The sequence below is a fragment of the Pelodiscus sinensis genome, chromosome 9, assembly GCF_052426305.1.
Source record: "Pelodiscus sinensis isolate ZL-2025 chromosome 9, ASM5242630v1, whole genome shotgun sequence".
NCBI lineage: Eukaryota > Metazoa > Chordata > Testudines > Trionychidae > Pelodiscus > Pelodiscus sinensis.
Genome location: NC_143060.1, coordinates 26813787 through 26831346, shown reverse-complemented (window position 1 = coordinate 26831346; position 17560 = coordinate 26813787). Strand labels below are relative to the sequence as shown.

Sequence of the window (17560 nt, the reverse complement as noted above, 5' to 3'; positions counted from 1 at the left end):
AATTGGAGGTTTCAAACCTCCTCTACCTAGATGCAATAGAACCAGTTTCTCAATTATATCACTGCAAAGGGTTCTATTCTAAGTACTTCCTCACACAGAAGAAAACAAAAGGATGGAGTCTTGTCCTCTCAGAAGGTTGATCAAATTTATCTGGAACCACAGGTTCAAGAAGGTTATACTGGGAACTATAATACCAGCACTGGATTAGGGAGACTGGTTTTCAGCACTCAACCTTTAAGATGCCTATTTTCACATAACAATTAATCCCTCTTGTAGATGATTCCTCAGATTCATGGTTGACCCCCCCCCCCCCAACATTATCAATATTAAGTGCTGCCCTTCGGCCTCTCCACTGTACCTTGTGTCTTTCCAAGATGTTTGCAGTTGTCAGTGCCTACCTCAGAAGATGTGGCATGATAATTTTTCCACACCTGGACAACTGTTTAATCAAGTGTACTCTCCAACAGTAGTCTCCCATCATCCTCACCATTACACGGGACCTTTTCTTATGCCTTGGCCTACTGATAAACTTTTAAAAATCCATGCTGGATTCCAATAGAATTCATAGGAGCCCTAGTAGACTCCACCTGACTAGGTCTATAATGCCTCACCATCTCTTTACCACCCTCACCGATCTTATCAACTCAGTGCTCCACAGCCTTTTTACAACCATGTACATGTGCCTTCCAATCTTAGGTTCCATGTCATTCACCACTTACGTGGTACAATTTGCTACATGTGCGATGCCTCAAAGCTGGCTGGCAACAGTGTATACGCCTACCTGACACAGTCTAACCAAATAATTAAAAACCCACCTCTCGCCCTTACTTATCTCCATTGATGGACTCAACCTCAACCTACTAAACGTCCTTTCCTTTCAACAACAAAGCCCATCTTGCGTGATCATGACTGATGCCTCCCTTACAGGTTGTGGTGCTCATTTACATCATAATACGGTTCAGGGCAAATGATCTCTGCAAGAAACTCACCTTCATATCAGTATTCTCAAACTGCAGTCAGTACACAATGCATGCCTTCATTTCCTTCCAATGATCCAGAACAAAACTATTCACATCCTCATGGGCATTATAGCGTGCATTTTTTTATATCAACTGTCCAGGGGTGGAGGGAGCCTTCATGCTCACTCTGCATGGAGGCGATCAAACTGTGGAACTGGTGCATCACGAATCATATAATCCCCATGGCAGCTTACTTTCCAGGCAATCAGAATGTCATGTTTGATACCTTCTGCCTCCACTTCTCTGAACAACAGAGAGAGGGCTCAATCCCAGGGTTCTTCACCATGTATTCTCCAAATGGGGATACCCCAACATAGCTCTCTTTGCAACCAGAACCAATTGCAGATCCCCCTACTTGTGTTCCAGAGCAGTATCAAAATGGTAGTCACAGGGGGACACCTTCCTCCTTCCATGGACTGTACCACTATGCATTTCTACCTATTCCCCTGATTTACACGGTAATTCATAAGATATGAGTGGACCAAGTAACAGTTATTCTAATTGCCCCATCATGGCCCAGGCAGCCATGGTATCCCTACTTCCAAAACCTATCCACATGTGATTCCCATACTCTGCCAACACTCCCCAACCGCCTTTCCCAACACCAAGGCTGCTTACTACACCCCAATCCAAGGTTCTCCAGCTCAAGGCATGGCTCCTTCATGTTTCCAATATGATAAACACATCTGCTGTGACAGAGTAAAATACGTCCTGCTAAACATTGCCCTTTGACACAATACACTTACCAAAATAAATAGCAATAATTTCAGGCCTGGTGTCACCAGAGACATTTATAATCCACCAAGACCTCCTTATCTACTATCTTCAACAATATACTAATCTGAAAGATGCTGATCTTGTTCTTGGTTCTTTAAGAATTTATCTATCAGCCATTGTTGTCTTACACAACCTTGTCAATGGCACTCCAGTCTTTGCTCACCCCATCACTAAGCTCTTCCTTACTGGACTTCACAAGCTATACCTTGACATATGGCCAAAGCAGAAGTTGGTGGTACTTCCTCTGTGTTGATTGATTCTATAGAGACCATCCCAGGTACTGGAAACATAAAGTCCAACTCCATCACTCTTATGCTGTTTTTCCAAGTGACATAACGTCATTGACTTCAAAGGAGATACTACTGAGAGATGAATCATACCCTGTGTTGAAGTTATTGGAGTTACACAGGTGTTATGCCAATCTAAGATGGAGAGAAATCACTTTCAAAAGGGAAAATGATGTTTGAAGAATCTGCCAGTTGCCTGAAGTCTTACTGTGGTCATGAACGAGTTCTTCTATAGCTGAGGACTATTTTACTTTATGTTTGTTTTTATTTATATGTATATTTATATTATTTATATTATTTATTTATGTGTTAAAAATTTTGTAAGCCGCCTCGGATATTTTAAATAGACAGGCGGGGTAAAATATTATAAATAAATAAGTGCACCCACACACCACCATGGGCTCTATCCTGTGTCTTCCACACTCTTATAAAACCTTCATTTGAATCTTTGGCCACCAGTTCCCTTTCTTACATGTCAATGAAGATGGCATTCTTGTTGGCCATCACATCTGCCAGACATGTTGGGGAAATTGCATCCCTGAAATCAGATCCCCCTTATACTGTTTTTTCCCAGGGAAAAATTTACTATGACCACATCCCAAGTTTTTACCTAAGGTCGTTTCTACCTTCCACATTAATGAGTCCATACATCTTCCTGTGTTCTTTCCTAAACCACATAACTCCACTACGGAAGCTGCTTTCCACACCCTAGACATGTGGTGCATGGTCACCTTTTATTTGGATAGAGCTAAACCCTTTCACAACTTCACAAGGCTCTTTGTTTCTATGGCGGACTGGTCCTAGGGCTCAGTGGTCTTTTCACAGAATATTTCTAAATGGATATCATCATCCATACATGCTACACTCTCCACAACAAGCGTCCCCAACAAAGGGTCGCAGCGCGTTCAACTTGGGTGATGGCTGCCTCAACAGCCTTTCTCCATAATGTTACTCCTGTGGACATTTGAAGAGTGGCAACTTGGTCATTTCAACACACATTCACCCAACACTATGCCTTGCAACCCATACCATTATGGGCTTCGCTGTTTGTGCTACTTCACAGTTGCAATTCCAAAGTCTACCACCGCCTAAAATGGACACTGCTTTATAGTCACAGGGAACTCCACTCGAAGGAGAGGAGGAAATTACTCACCTTGTGCAGTAACGATGGTTCTTTGAGATGTGTCCGTATGAGTGCGCCACTATCTACTACTAGCTTTGTAGTCTGATAGAGATTCCTTGGTAGAGAAGGAACCGAGTTCATGCAGTTGTCAGCCGGTGGCTGGGGTAGTGTGTGGTCTGTGAGCCCTATTACACCCGAGTCTTCAACTGCTAGGACAGGGTCCCTTCGCAGCGGGCAGCCAGTAGAGGCTGACGGGTGCCCCAAGTTGGTGCAGAGAGAGCTTATTACACCCGAATCTTTAGCTGCTAGGACAAGAATCCCTTCGCAGCGGGCAGCCAGGGGAGGCTGACAAGTGCCTCCAAGGGTCTTCCCTGTGGAGGCGGTAGAATCCCAACGTCCAGCTCTCACTGCGACTACCCCTTTGACTGGCTAGAGTTCTTTTTATTGTGTCTGGTTCTGTTACAGCAACAGAAGGAGTCAGGTTAAAGCTTAAACAGTTGTAGGTTTATTAAAGAGACTTATAAAGCATATAGTTACGATGGCTATTGTTCTACTTCTTAACTGCTAGCAAATACAGGTCTTAAAATGATTACAAAGGAAAAGGAAGATAGAAATAACGGACCAAGTGACAGCTTAATCTTTAAAGAGCTCTAATTCTATGCATGCACTAAAACAAAAGGACACATATGGGTACAATTTTTACCCCTTCTGCGTCTCTCGATTCCAGCGTGTCAGGCCAGGATTGGTCACTCAGTTCCTCGGGAAAGACGAATACGAGGCTGGGCATCCCCATGTGGACCTCGGGAGGCAATTATCTAATCCGACCAGGAGGTAGATTGACACTCAGAGTGAGTGTGCTGCTGGGCTCATCTTTATACCCGTAGGGTCACGTATTCTCCTTTTTTATCTGTGGTGCCAAATTGTGCTGGTTTGTCTTTGTGATGCCAGTTCTTACAAGGGAGTTGTGATCTTAATTTACACTTGTAAGAGAGAGAACTAAATTGGGAGTTCTGGACATTCTTTAGTCAGCGGGAGATTCCTCTCTCAGGGACGGTTGTGTGATTGTATCAACATAGGTGCCAGCCAAGAGCAGTTTCGCAGCCTCTGGTCAGCGATTGGCTTGATCACCCTCTCATATCTATGTTTACAGTTATCCAGGGTCACGATGAGCCAGCATATCCAGGCCTCTGTCAAGGCATCAAAGACTATGCTGATTTTATTGCTCTCTGTGTCCTGTGTGCCCCAGGCACCTCAGAGGGGTAAGCAAGATGGATATGACCGGGGGCGGGGGAGCTCTGTCTGGCTACATCAGTGCACACACGCTGTGCACATAGTCAACAGACACAATGGCATGAGGCAGCCACTGTGCATGGGTGGCACGGCAAGACACTGCTAGCAGAAAAACATTTGATCGCCAGCTCAAGAATGCACCAACACCTAGTGGAGCACTCACAGGGACACACATCTGAAGGATCATTTTTACTGCACAAGGCGAGTACTAGAGGAGTGAGAGTTGAATCACTTTGTGTCCCTTTGGACAGGAAGAACCTAGGGCTAAAATGAGCAGGAGTCAGTCTAGGTGCCTCCATCAGAGGTTGATGCAAACAATAGAAGGAGGAATTGGGAGCACTTGAATTTTATTGGCATCTAGCTTGTGTTATGCCTTTGGTCACTAGAGTAAAGAGCTATGTTATTCTTGCTATTTTCTTCACAAAAATGTACTTGTGTTGCAGTCATTTATCTTTGTCTGATTGTTTATAAACTAAACAGATTGAGCTCCTGAAGTCTCTCGCTGTGACACTTTTTTCCTTTAGCCTTCTAATCTTTTTTGTGCCCCTTCTTTGTAACGTCCAATTTTTCAACATGTTTATGCATGATGAAGTGTAACAGATTAGGCTGAAGTGATATACTTCAGTGTTCCCAACATTAATTTTAATAATTATTTGGCCGTAGGTGCTTTTGCTTGGCAGTTAATGAGTATAGCAAAGCGAGCTAACCCAACACTTACCACCATCTCCTTCTCCTCCTCCTGAGAATTTTGCAAGCATTATTTTGTTGAGCATTCCTGACACTTTCGTCTTGATAGTCAAGATTGATATCAAACCTAAAAAGGAATAACATGGTTTTGCCATCTATACTTAGCTGAACAAAACTCTTCTCATGGTTTAAAAACAACTGTATTGTAGCAGATAGAAGTGAATGTTGATACAATGGATTGAAATAAAATATGCGATTATTGAAGCAAAATATGTTCTTCAGGTTAGCAGATCAATGAAATCATTGAATTGGTAATTACTTATTCTGTGTAGTTACCTTCACTTTAATCCTGCGTGGGGCAAATTGTTATTTTCTGTTAGGCTATGTCTACACAGCTTCCCTCTTCCACAAAAGCTTATGCAAATGAAGTGCGAATTAGCATATTGCTGGACTTCATTCGAATAATGAATTAGTAGCCCTTCTTGTGGAAAAAACCCCTCTTGCTCAAGAGCTGTTCTTCCTCATTTTTTCAGGAAAGAACGGCTCTTGCACAAGAGGGGTTTTTTGCGCAAAAAGGTGCTGTGTAGACAGCACCTTTTTGTGCAAAAACCTCTTGTGCAAAAATGGCTCCTAATTAATTATACAAAAAGTGCGGCAAGATGCTAATCCATGCTTCATTTGCATAGGCGTTTGCGGAATAGGGAAGCTGTGTGGATGTAGCCCTAGTGTCTAAATCTCATGATTTTATTGGTGCCTACAGGCCTAACATAGGTACATTAGCATGATGGAGTAAGGTTTTGAGAGCTAGATGGAGAAGGGATGCTCTCAGAGTTGCAGAGTGCTTCCTGAGAAATTCCTGGAGCAGCACAGTTATCACAACACCCTTTGCTCTGGGCTTGTGATAAAAGTTGACCCTAAAGAAGGCGGGTCTTGGGTTTTTCAAGATAAGTGTTTCAAAGTCTCTTCCTTACACATATTATACCAGTTTTCATTGTGTCTTAGAATGTATCCATTGAAAGATAGGGAGGATTTTTTAAGTTGGCAATTTCATATGAATAAAATAAAATTTGTCATGACAGTTTTATCAATAAGAGAGTAGTAGATCAAGGGGCTTTCAGATAAAAGAACTCTTGTCATTGTGTGCCTTTAGTAGTTAACATAAAGAAGAATTGGTTAGTAGCTTTTGCTCTGAGTTCTTTGAAGCTTTTTGCAACAGAGTCAACTTCAATCAAAAACCTTTGGTGCAAGGTTTAAAATTCAATTGGGAACGGATAGATAAAAGTTATGGGTGATGTGCTTTGAAAAGTCATTGGTAGTTTGTGAATCATTTATATGCCTTCATTCATGATGGTGTTGACATTACAGACATACAAAATTGTTAGGTCGGTCAATGTTTTATAATATTCCTAATCAGTGCAGTGGCATAATAACATAGCTACGGTATAATATTTTGGACATTTATGAACTTTAATGATTTTAGCTTTTTAAGGTTGTGATTTTGGAGGAGCCAACAGTGAAGGAAAATGACCAAACTTTCTCTTTTAAGAAGTTGTGATTTCAATATGGCTGTAGAGGAAGTCTCTTGTGCACTCAACTCATCTGAAGATTTACAGCCAAATTAATCCATGTGTCCACCTTTAGGGCTAGTGTGCGTCTTCCCAGTTCCAGAACTGTTGATGATGGATAAGAACAACCATAGAAAACTAAACTTGTCTCTTGCTTCTGATCACTTTCTTGTGCTACTGTACTGTGAAGTTGGAACAGTAAACAGGGGGTTGTGTGTGTGAAAAGGCAAAATGCTTTGAAGAATGAGTAGGACATTGGTGGGATCCAAAGTTGGTTAGTTAACAAAGAGCTGCAGAATAGCACAGTTCAATGCAAGTGCCATGACTATAAAAAAATGTAATCTTCCAAGCTGATACCCATTGAATAACCAGTATGGACCGCAAGTGTTAATATGGTGGAATAGACATAGGTATAGGGAGCTATTCGGTAAAGAAGTTTGCTTTCTCTGATTTTTTTTTAATGAAAATATTTAATCAAATGGACCACTTTGATGCTACATCATGCTGTATAAGCTGTGTTATGGTGATGCCCTGGACAGTTGTTTGGCTTCTTGAACATTTTGTGCCAGATGTGATGGAATCTCTGGGGTGCACCCTATGACTGTGGGTCTGCTGTGTCCCCTTAACTTTCTTCATCGTGGGCTCTCTCTCACAATGCTTTCTTATTGACCAGCAGCAGCCCCTTTATATGCTGTTATCCCTAAGCATAACCACATGTAGTTACCCCGTGCCCAGTTAGATTGCATGTATGCTTTCAGAGCCACTCATGAATCACACAGAGAAAAGCACCACAGCCAAATTCCCCCAGCTCCCAGCATTGTACCTCAGGAATATACCATCTAATTTATGAATTGGTTCACCACTTTATCAATGGGAAGTGGGTAAACACCAGCCTCTGTAGAACCCCTGAGCAAATTTACCAAACACTTCAGGCAAACTCATGGGTCAAGATAAATAGTAGTGATAGGCAAAAAATCAGAGTAGCTAGCAAAATAAAATAAAATATAAACATGAAGTTTAAACTCATGACCTTCTGTCCTAGACCCCCAATCATCTCTTTTCCAAGCTGAAAAGTCCCAGTTTTATTAATCTCTCATCATATAGCAGCCATTTCATACACCTAATGATTTTTGTTGCCTTTTACTGAACTTTTCCTTATGCAAGATGTTTTTCTTGAGCTGTGGTGACCACATCTGTACACAGTATTCAAGATGTGGGCATGCCATGGATTTATATAGAGGCAATAAGATATTCTCTAGCTTATTCTCTATCCCTTTCTTAATGATTCCTAACATTATTTGCTTTTATATTTTCAGAGAACTATCCACAAAGATTCCAAGATTTCTCTCTTGAGTGGTAACAGCTAATTTACACCCTCTTCCCATTATTTTATACATACATTGGGATTCTGTTTCCATTATGCATTACCTTGCATTTATCAACATTGATTTTCATCTGCCATTTTGTTGGCCAGTTACCTAGTTTTGTGAGATCCTTTTGAAACTCTTCACAGTCTGCTTTCAGCAGTTTTTTGTCATCTGCAGGTTTTGCCACCTCACTATTTACACCTTTCTCCAGATCATTTATAAATTTGTTGAATAGGATTGGTCCTAGTACAAATCCCTGGGGGACACCACTCGTTACCTCTCTCCATTCTGAAAACTGACCATTTATTCTTACCCTTTGTTTCTTATCTTTTAAGCAGTTGCTTATCCATGAGAGGACTTTCACTGTTATCCCATGGTAGCTCACTTTGCTTAAGAACTTTTGGTGAGGGACCTTGTAAGAGGCTTTTTGGAAATCTTAGTATATATATCCACTGGGTTCACTTCTTGACCACCTCAAAGAATTCTAGTAGATTTGTGAAACATGATTTCCCTTTGCAAAAACCATGTTGACTCTTTCCCGACAAATTATGTTCATCTGTGTATCTGACAATTTAGTCCTTTACTATAGTTTCAACCAATTTGCCCAGTACTGAAGTTAGACTTACTAGCCTTTTTAAAAATTGGTGTCACATCAGCTATTCTCAAGTAATTTGGTGTAGAAGCTGATTTAAACAATAGGTTACAAACCACAGTTGGTAATTCTGCATTTTCACATTTGAGTTCTTTCAGAACTCTTGGTGAATACCATCTGGTTCGGGTGACTTATTACTGTTTAATTTATTAAGTTATTCCAAAACTTCCTCTACTGACACCTCATTCTGGGATAATTCGTTAGGTTTGTCACGTAAAAAGGATGGCTAACTTTTTGAAATCAATAGCTAGATAAAGCAGTTTTTCTCACCCTACTGATTATAGCAGTCTATAGTACAAAGATTTCACTCTTGAAATCTGGGTCGCTACCCTCAGTTGAAATCTTCTATTTTCATCGTCCTGGTTGCTTGTAGCATAGGTGGGTGAAGGGTAAAAGGCAAAGCATAGGCCCCTGTGTTGGGTTTTTATATCCTTGGAGAAGTCCAGGCATGCTTGGAGGGCATTGCTGAGTCCCTAAGCAATTCTCTCAGTTCATGCAGGTGTGTCATCAAATTGAGGCTCCCTTGCTAGACAGTGGCTGGCGATGTTTGTTAAACAGCACCCAGCTGGGTGTTGGCTACCTCCCTTGTCATTGTCCTTATAGAGCTGTTATCTGGGCACCTTAGAAACCCATAGCATATTTTAGTGAAAAAAACACAATTCTTATAATTTCATATGCATTGAGAACAGTAAGAGTATACAGTAACATACAGATAGAAAAATGGCTTTTGTCAGATCATAACCTTTCCCCTGATACCTTACATGGTATGCTTTTTATGCAGTATAAAATTATATACACATTAGGAATATGGAGATTACAGGGTGCTCTCCCAAGGTATAAGATGTCACACCAGGTACATAGGAAATGCTACTAATGTTTCTCCTATTTTTTAAATATGATATTTAGTTCAAACACTCGGTTATTTCAAGGGTAATACAAGCAATTGATAATAGCCAGCGTCATCTAGTTTCTGGTACCTAACAATATTCCAGTGGGCAGAAACAATATTAGTCCAGCTGCCTGGTAGTTTGTTACCATCCTTAAAAGGGAGAGCCAGTAATTGGAGGAATGTTTTGCTCTTTTGCTTCCTGTAACTAAAGAACTGTTTCCACCTCCTACTCCTCTGTTTGGTTTTGTATTTTCTATGTCCTATCAGAGGCAGCAAGTAGGGATGTGAAAGTGAAACTGTGTATACAGTTAACTGATGAGCCTAGGCCTGTGAGCCTTTGTATCAGGCTGGCTTTCTGTGCATACCAGCTCCAATAGAGCCTCCTGCCCCCCACGCTGCTGCCTCTGATACAGTCTGATACAGAGGCAGTTGCTCTGTGAGGCAGGCAGGAGTTGGTGTGCTTTTAAGCCATGTTCCTGTGCACACTGGCTGCTGGGGAGCCACAGTCCCTCTTTCCCCCGTGTAACCACTGACATTTTCAGTGGTTACAAGTTTACCTGAGTGTAAACATTTTAAAATCCATATCAGCAATATCTATTGTGGAATAGGTATGTAAAAGACTTGTCGACTATCCAATAAACAAAGGAGGGGATACTTAAAAGTGGCAGTGCCAGCGTTAGGCTCCTCATGGCATTTCAAAGTGCTGTGTGGAGCCTGGGATCATTTGGGGACTCCCCAGCTGACCCTGGGCTCCACGTGGCGTGGCAGCTTTCAAATGTACAAGAGTCCTCAGCGGGGGCTCTTGTGCATTTCAAAGAGGAAACACAGCATGGAGCCTGGGGTCAGCAGGGGACTTCCCGCTGGCCCTAGGTGCCATATGGTGTTCCAGCGCTGGGGATCTTGTATGTTTCAAAGGTGGAACATGGAAGTACTTATCGACTAGCAATTGCTACTTAACATCCCTACTGTGGAGTAGGGATGTGATTGACTAACTGATAAGCAAAAGCTTATCTGATAGTCCACTAGTCCCTCAACTAATTGCTCCCCCCCTTGCTGCCTCTATTAGAGGCAGGATCTTAATACATTTAAAAGTGTGGTGTGCAGCAGGGAGAACCCTACACAAGATGGGAATCAGCGGTCCCTGCTTGTGCTGGGTCCCTCCTGCTGTGCTTTAGTCTTTTAAATGTATTAAGAGCTGACAGGCTCTTAATACATTTAAAAGGCAGAACCCCACTGGGGTTAGCTCTTGGGCCAGGAGCTAAACCTGATGTAGCTCCCCCACTTATTGACTAATGGATTAGTCGATGGAAAATCCATCAACTAGCTGATTAGTTGATTCAACTAAATTTAACATCCCAACTGTGGAGTGGAACATTGAGAATCAGGAGAGTGGTGGCATTTTCACAAATGTGCTTCTGACTTGCTGTGTTGCCATAAACAAGTAATTTTTATTTTGTCAATATCTTCATTTTACAGGTGGAATAATAATAATACTTAATATTAAAGCTCTGGGATAGAACTTGGTGTATAAATGAAAGTATTATTCCTGAACTGCTCAATGCTGTATCCAGGTGTGGGAGTCTCCAACATTTCACACTTGCTGTAGACTACTAGATGTGTGCTTTCCTTAAGCGATGGTAGGGGAATGGTCTTGGATTGCATTTGTTGTTCTTTCTGGGTTTTGAAGGATTGTAATTTGGGTACATGGCCCAGCAGTAAGAATTATAGCCAGAGTCCTCCCCAATTCTAATAATGTTGTGTGTTTAATTTATGGTCAAGTGGCTTCTGGACTGGGAAGTAGCCCACCATCCCTGGCCAGTAGAAATTAGAAAGTGTTCCCACATACATAAGTGAGCTTTGGAGATACTCTAGTGCAGTAATTTGAATGGGAATATGGCCCTGGTTTAGACCATGGATTTAAGAGGATTTTTTAAGGTTTTGGAAAGAAGGTATATGTCTAGATCTGAAAAGTCATTTTTATAGAATTACAGAAATTGGAGAGTTGAGGCAAGGGAGTGGACAGACAGCAACGATGCATATAATCCCTTTTGTGTCCCTGCTTTCAGAGATTGCTAGAACCATATATCTTGTATTATTTATTTAGTAAAATTGTTTCCTTTTACAGCTAACTAGTGTTTCAGGTTGAGTTTATCTCCCCTGATGCCTACCTGCCCTATGCAAATTCTTTGTAATACTGATTTTTTTCGGATGTAAGGAAAACCTAGGTCAGTTTATTACATTCTGCTTCCCTCAATGGTCTGTGTCCTTATAGGAGTGTTAGTGCTGTATTTTGGAATTCCACATAGTGAAGGAACAGATCTGTTGGGTAACATGCTGTGTGAGCTGCAGATACATCTACACTAACTTAAAATAAATCTACATTATTTTTAATGTGACCATTTTAATTCATAGTTAATTTACAGACTGTAGAAGAGAAACAACTGATGAGATTTTGTCTCCTTTGGACCTATTTAAAAAAACCAGATTCTTGGTTCATTTTTGCAGCCTTCTTAATTAGCTACTGAGTAGACTTTCCAAGAGTGTGCGAGTACTTATCCAGTCTCACATGCCTCCCTTTGATCAACCTGCCTCATCTACATTGATAAACAGCTTGTTCTGATGAATGTATTGTTTTTTCCCAGAAGAGTTGCACATAACTCCTCTTTAATATTAATTTATCATTTGAGTTAATGGGAGTTGTATGCACATCAAGAGAAGAGTTTTCTAAATGCATAATCCTGCCAAAATGGCACTTCTTAGTTCTCTAGTTAAATCACCTTTTTTAAGTGTGGAAAATCATTGCATGTGTTAACTGATACCAGTGAAATCAATACTGATTTTTGTTTAGTGGTTGTCTCTCCTTTCCTAATAAAATTCTGGCAGATTCTTACAGAGATTAATTTACTAATGTAACTGTCCTTTTTATGTTTAGTTTCAGGTGTGCCCTAAAAGTTTGTGTGTTTCAACACCTGGACACCGGACTAATCTTTTTCAGCGAGATCCTGAGAATGTTCTGATAACAGATTTCTTTGGCAGTGTTCGAAAGGTGGAAATTACAACAGAAATCGTTGCTCTGGATCCTAACTTAGTTAGCTTTGAAACCAGGTATATATTTTTTTCAATTTTGGTTTATATACCTTCATAAATAAAGGACATACACTGTAGCTGTATTCACCAGTTTTATATTGCATATGAAATATGTGAATTTGCAGTAGTGATGTAAGCAAGTAGTTGAGTTGAGTAGTCGACTACTCACTCTCTCTCCCTCCCCCAGCTGCCTCTGTGTGAGAGGCAGCAAAGGGGGGGAAACAGGAGCCAGTGCTAGGGTAGGCGGCTTATAAGCCAGTTCCCCCTAGCACTGTCACCCCAGTACTACCTGCCCCCCCATGCTGCTGCCTCTGTGGGGGAATTAGGGGAGGCTGCCACAAAGCAGCCTCTCTCTGTGAAGCAGCCTCTGCACGCGGCTGGGTTGCAGTGAAGAGGTGCTTCTGGACCCGGGGTGAGCTGGCACTGAGCTGTCCTGGCTCATGCTGGTCCAGAATCACTGCACCTCCGCATTTTCTGTATATGAGGCAGTGGTGCAGGGAGGGACAGGAGCCCGTGCTGGAGGAAGCTGGATTAAAGTGTAGACCGCAGCAGTCCTGGACCGGCACAAGCTGGGACTATTCAGTTCTGGCTTGCACCGTGTTCATGAGTTACCTACTCTGTGGTGCTGCATTTTAAATGTAGTAAGAGGCAGCTCTTAAAATGCAGAACCACAGTTGGGGGGAGCTCATGGACCTGGTGCGAGCCGGGACTGAATAGTCTCCACTCACTCTGATCTGAAACTGCTGCGGCTCTTACTACATTTAAACCGTTGGAACCAAGTGGCTCTTACTACATTTAAAATGTAGATTCTCAGCAGTCCTGGCTCTCTTGGCTTGTGCAGGGCTGGGACCTATCCCTGCTGTGGCTCTGCAATTTAAATGTAGTAGGAGCTGGGCTACCCTTACCTTATCAGCTAATCATGTAGTCAATACAAATTGTATTGACTACATGATTAGTCCATTGCCCACCTCTTAACATCCTTAATTTGAAGTATTTTTTAATGTGTAAAGTTTTGATTATCCATCTGAAATGGGGGAGGGTGGGCTACAGCTCCTTGATTCAGGGCTACTCAGCCCTAGTGCGATTTAGATGAGCATAGGAGTACTTTAATTTCATTGTTGGCAGGTCAAGCAGTGTGAATCTCTGCTCTGTGGCACTTTTCCCCTACCACACCAACATATTCTCTACTTTCCCCTTATGCAATGTGGGGATAGAGTGGCTGCAGGGGTCCGATAGGCAGCAGAGCCTCGTTCTTCCATCTAGCCACTGGCAGAGAGAACACCTAAGCAAGAGCCTGCTGGCTGGCTGGTTTAGGGCTACATAGCACAAAGTGATTCTAACAGACAAGAGAATCCAGCCGTTAAGGAATTTTATAGCTGATACAATGCTGATGCATTTTGACACCCCCAACAGCAGCTGTTTAGCATGGAAGCCCAATCTGCCTTGTACTTGGCTGGGGTGAGAATGTGTCTTTATTTTTATAAAATTGTGGTGGATTCAGGATTCTCCTGAAGAATGCAAAACCTTCTTCGTACTAACCTCACTCCCTCCTTTGGGGTGTATGTAGATATGATTCCTCCTTTTTTAAGCTTAGTTTTCCATTGAAAACCCAGAGGATTGACTTCTCTGTCTTTTAGTATGATATTTTATTTGAAAATAAAGCTTTTAAATCTTCAGATGTAGTCACTGAGAAGCGTTCCTCAAAAAAGCAATAATGTTTGGGATTTTGAGCTCCAAAGTGGGTGCTGAGTGATATATGCTATGTGTATATATACATGATATTATTCTAGATAGAGAGGGCCTTCAGGGAGTGTTAGCTGATGGATGTAGTTTATCCTCCCTTCATTATGATAAAAACAGACTTCTAGTTTTCAGTTTAAATTGATAATTTGAGTAAATATTTCTAAATCTAAGGCTCTAAAGAATTCTTAGGTATGCCTGTAATTTCAGTCCCTGCACTTTCAGGGTATGTCTACACAGCACCATTCTTTCAAAATAATGTTGAAATACTGTCAAACTGGAGGGCTTCTTACTCTGACTCCTGTAACCTGCCTTGTATGAAGAGTAAGGAAAGAGTGTTCTATTTTGAAACAAGTGCTGTGTAGATGCTTCCAATTTCGGAATAAGCTATTTTGAAATAAGCTGCGCAATTGATGTAGCACAATTTCAAGTTAAGCCCTGCACCTTTAGACATCACTTTGGCCTGGTTCCTAGTTAATTTCACACAGCAAAGTAATGGATGGCTGATATGTCTAAAGGAAGCATTCTGATAAGCCTAATGCTTACTGGGTAACTGGTTAATCGGTTAACCTTTTACATCCCTAGTTGCGATGCAGTGAAGTTTGAAACCCCTACCCTAGATTGACTGCCATAGTTTTGTCTGTACTGTTTTATAGGGATGGCATCATGAGCAAACTTTGAGTCTGAAGGATATTTCTAAATAAGATTTTTCATGGTATGTGAATATGAGATTTTGAGAAGAAAATCATTGACATATGCCATTTATTTATGCCTTCAGGCTTTCAACCCTCTGTGTTTACTGTCAGTTTCATTGAAATTAAAATCTAAAAAATACAATTTTTTAAAAAATATGATGCCAAAGTCACTTACTAATACAATTTAGACAGAAATGAAGCTTAGTTAAATGTACATTTGGACCCTCAAGAGGTTATTTTGGCTAATTCTGTGCTTACTCTGGTTTTAAAGGTAAGTTAAGTTGTTGAACTCATTACTTTATATATAAAAAATTTATTCAGAGCTTTTCAAATGTTTACTTGGACTAGCTAAGGGTTTTCTTTTGGTATTTTTCACTATTGTTTTTATCACATTAGTGTCTTTCTAGGTCCAGGATTTGCCTTTGTCTCTAAAATTCTGTAATAAAGAGATCATTTTATTTTTCCTTTAATTGCATAACAAACAATCACAAGCATTTTTTAAAATAAAGACCTATGAAGGATCAAAATTTATATAAGCAAGTATAATATTTTTCTTTAATATTAAGAGGAAAACACTTTTCAAAGAAATATAAGAATAACTCACTATGGAGTTAGTGCACCCTCTGGTGGTTATCTACAGATGTTTATAAATGTGTAATACATATTTTCACATAAATATATAATATATATTTTAATTTGTAGACATTTCAACATTTGATTACTGTGTAAAGTATTTTAAAATATTGACTGAAAACTAAAAATTGTGTCCAATTGCAAAATCTTGTCACGTCTCTTTAATGGATATTTAGATCTAGATATTTTGGTTCAGGCCCATCACTAAAACTCAAATTTTTATCCTTGTCAATATTGCTTTCCCTCTTTTTCTTTTCTTTTTTTTTTTTTTTAAAGAGTGGCCTACAAAATTTTTTTAATTGCATTTATGCCTTTTTTGGTTTTGCTTTTTCCTTTTTCAAAATTACTCCCTCTTGTTTCATGTGAGATTTGTCTTAGTACTTCTCTGTTCACTACAGAGGCTTCTGGATGAGCTAAATCTGAATTTTTTAAAATAAAATACAATAAAAAAAGTAGGAAGACGTGAGATGGGAACACATCTTTCAGGGATCATCATCATCATCTTCGAGAGAGAGAGATGTCTCTGTGAGTGCTCCACTGTAGGTGGCAGTACGCCTCTGCGCCATTAAGTAGAGTCTTTTACAGAAGTGTCCTGGAGCTGCATCTGTGTGGTGCCTGGGTTGCGTGCGTTCCTGATACTGCGCACGTGAAGGCCCCCTCCTTACCGTCTCTGGCCAGAGATGGAGCTCTACAGTGTTCCTTAGCAATCTATCTTTGTTAGAGTTACAGTTAGATAAGTTGTTCTTTTTCTCTCCTTTTCTTTTAGTTTTTCTACGAGTTCTTTTTCCTGATGTTGTTGTTGTTGTTATCGCTTTTCTTCAGTTCCCTCTATATTTTGGTAATTATAATAAATTAGGATTCCTGGCTTGTCAGGATTTAAGCATTGTAGTGCTTGTAATGGTGCTATTCCCATATCAGATGGGCATTCTAAGTGTGTCTGCTGTTTGTGGGAGTCTCATGTTCTTCATGACTACCCCCACTGCTGCAAGCTGAAGGCACAAGTTTTGCAGGGACAGGGATCTGCACCTCAAGCTAATTTCGCTTTTAAAAAATCCCTTCATTCAGCCTCTCATCCAGGGACTGATCCTCACACATTCCTCAGCCTGCAAAGGAAAAAGAAAATGTAAAAAAAGCACACTTCTTTGGTGCCACATAACGCCCCTTCTTTGAAGTGTCACTCTCTGGCCAAATTGGTGTTGACAACATCAAGGATGGTGTGCCTGAGCACTTATGACACTCCGGTATCTTCGGCACTGCCCTTACCACCATTAAGCACGGCGTACACTGACCCCATGCTGAGGTTGCAGGCTTCAATTAGCATGCCTCACATATTACAGCATCACCTGTTATGAACGCTCCCACAACTGCATCACAAAGTTTGCAAATAGCACCTCAAACTCCTTCCACACCGACCATAAGCACCGCAGAACAGCTACATGATTCTGCACCTTGCTCAGCACCGACACAGCTTGTGGCAATGTAGCCACCTCGATGTAGTTCAGCAAGCACTGTAGTATACTCACCACAGAAACTTGTGAATATCTTCAACACTCAACTTTCCGTTTCTCGGTACCGACCATTCATCAAGTACCCTGGCACTGCAGAAACAATTATTGCCTGTAGATCTCTCCAGTGATGAAGATGATGATATGGAAATAGTTTTCTCACCACAAATCTCTCCTTACACTGCCCCTTCTATACTATAAGTACATTCCTGACCCAGATTTGCTGAAGCTAAAAACATTTCTT

At 40.9% G+C, this 17560-nt stretch overlaps 1 protein-coding gene across 4 annotated transcripts in view; it reads left to right on the top strand.

Annotated features, from left to right (window-relative positions):
* Nucleotides 1–17560, top strand: part of PIGK (phosphatidylinositol glycan anchor biosynthesis class K) — a 162584-nt gene that overhangs the window by 33843 nt on the left and 111181 nt on the right. For all 4 annotated transcript variants that reach the window (XR_016350258.1, XM_089780468.1, XM_075936291.1 and 1 more), the window contains exon 9: nt 12589–12761. Coding sequence is in view for 3 of the 4 variants with exons in the window: in XM_089780468.1 (XP_089636594.1) it covers nt 12589–12761 (173 nt within the window). In the remaining variant the exon portion in view is untranslated. The remainder of the gene's footprint in view (nt 1–12588; nt 12762–17560) is intronic.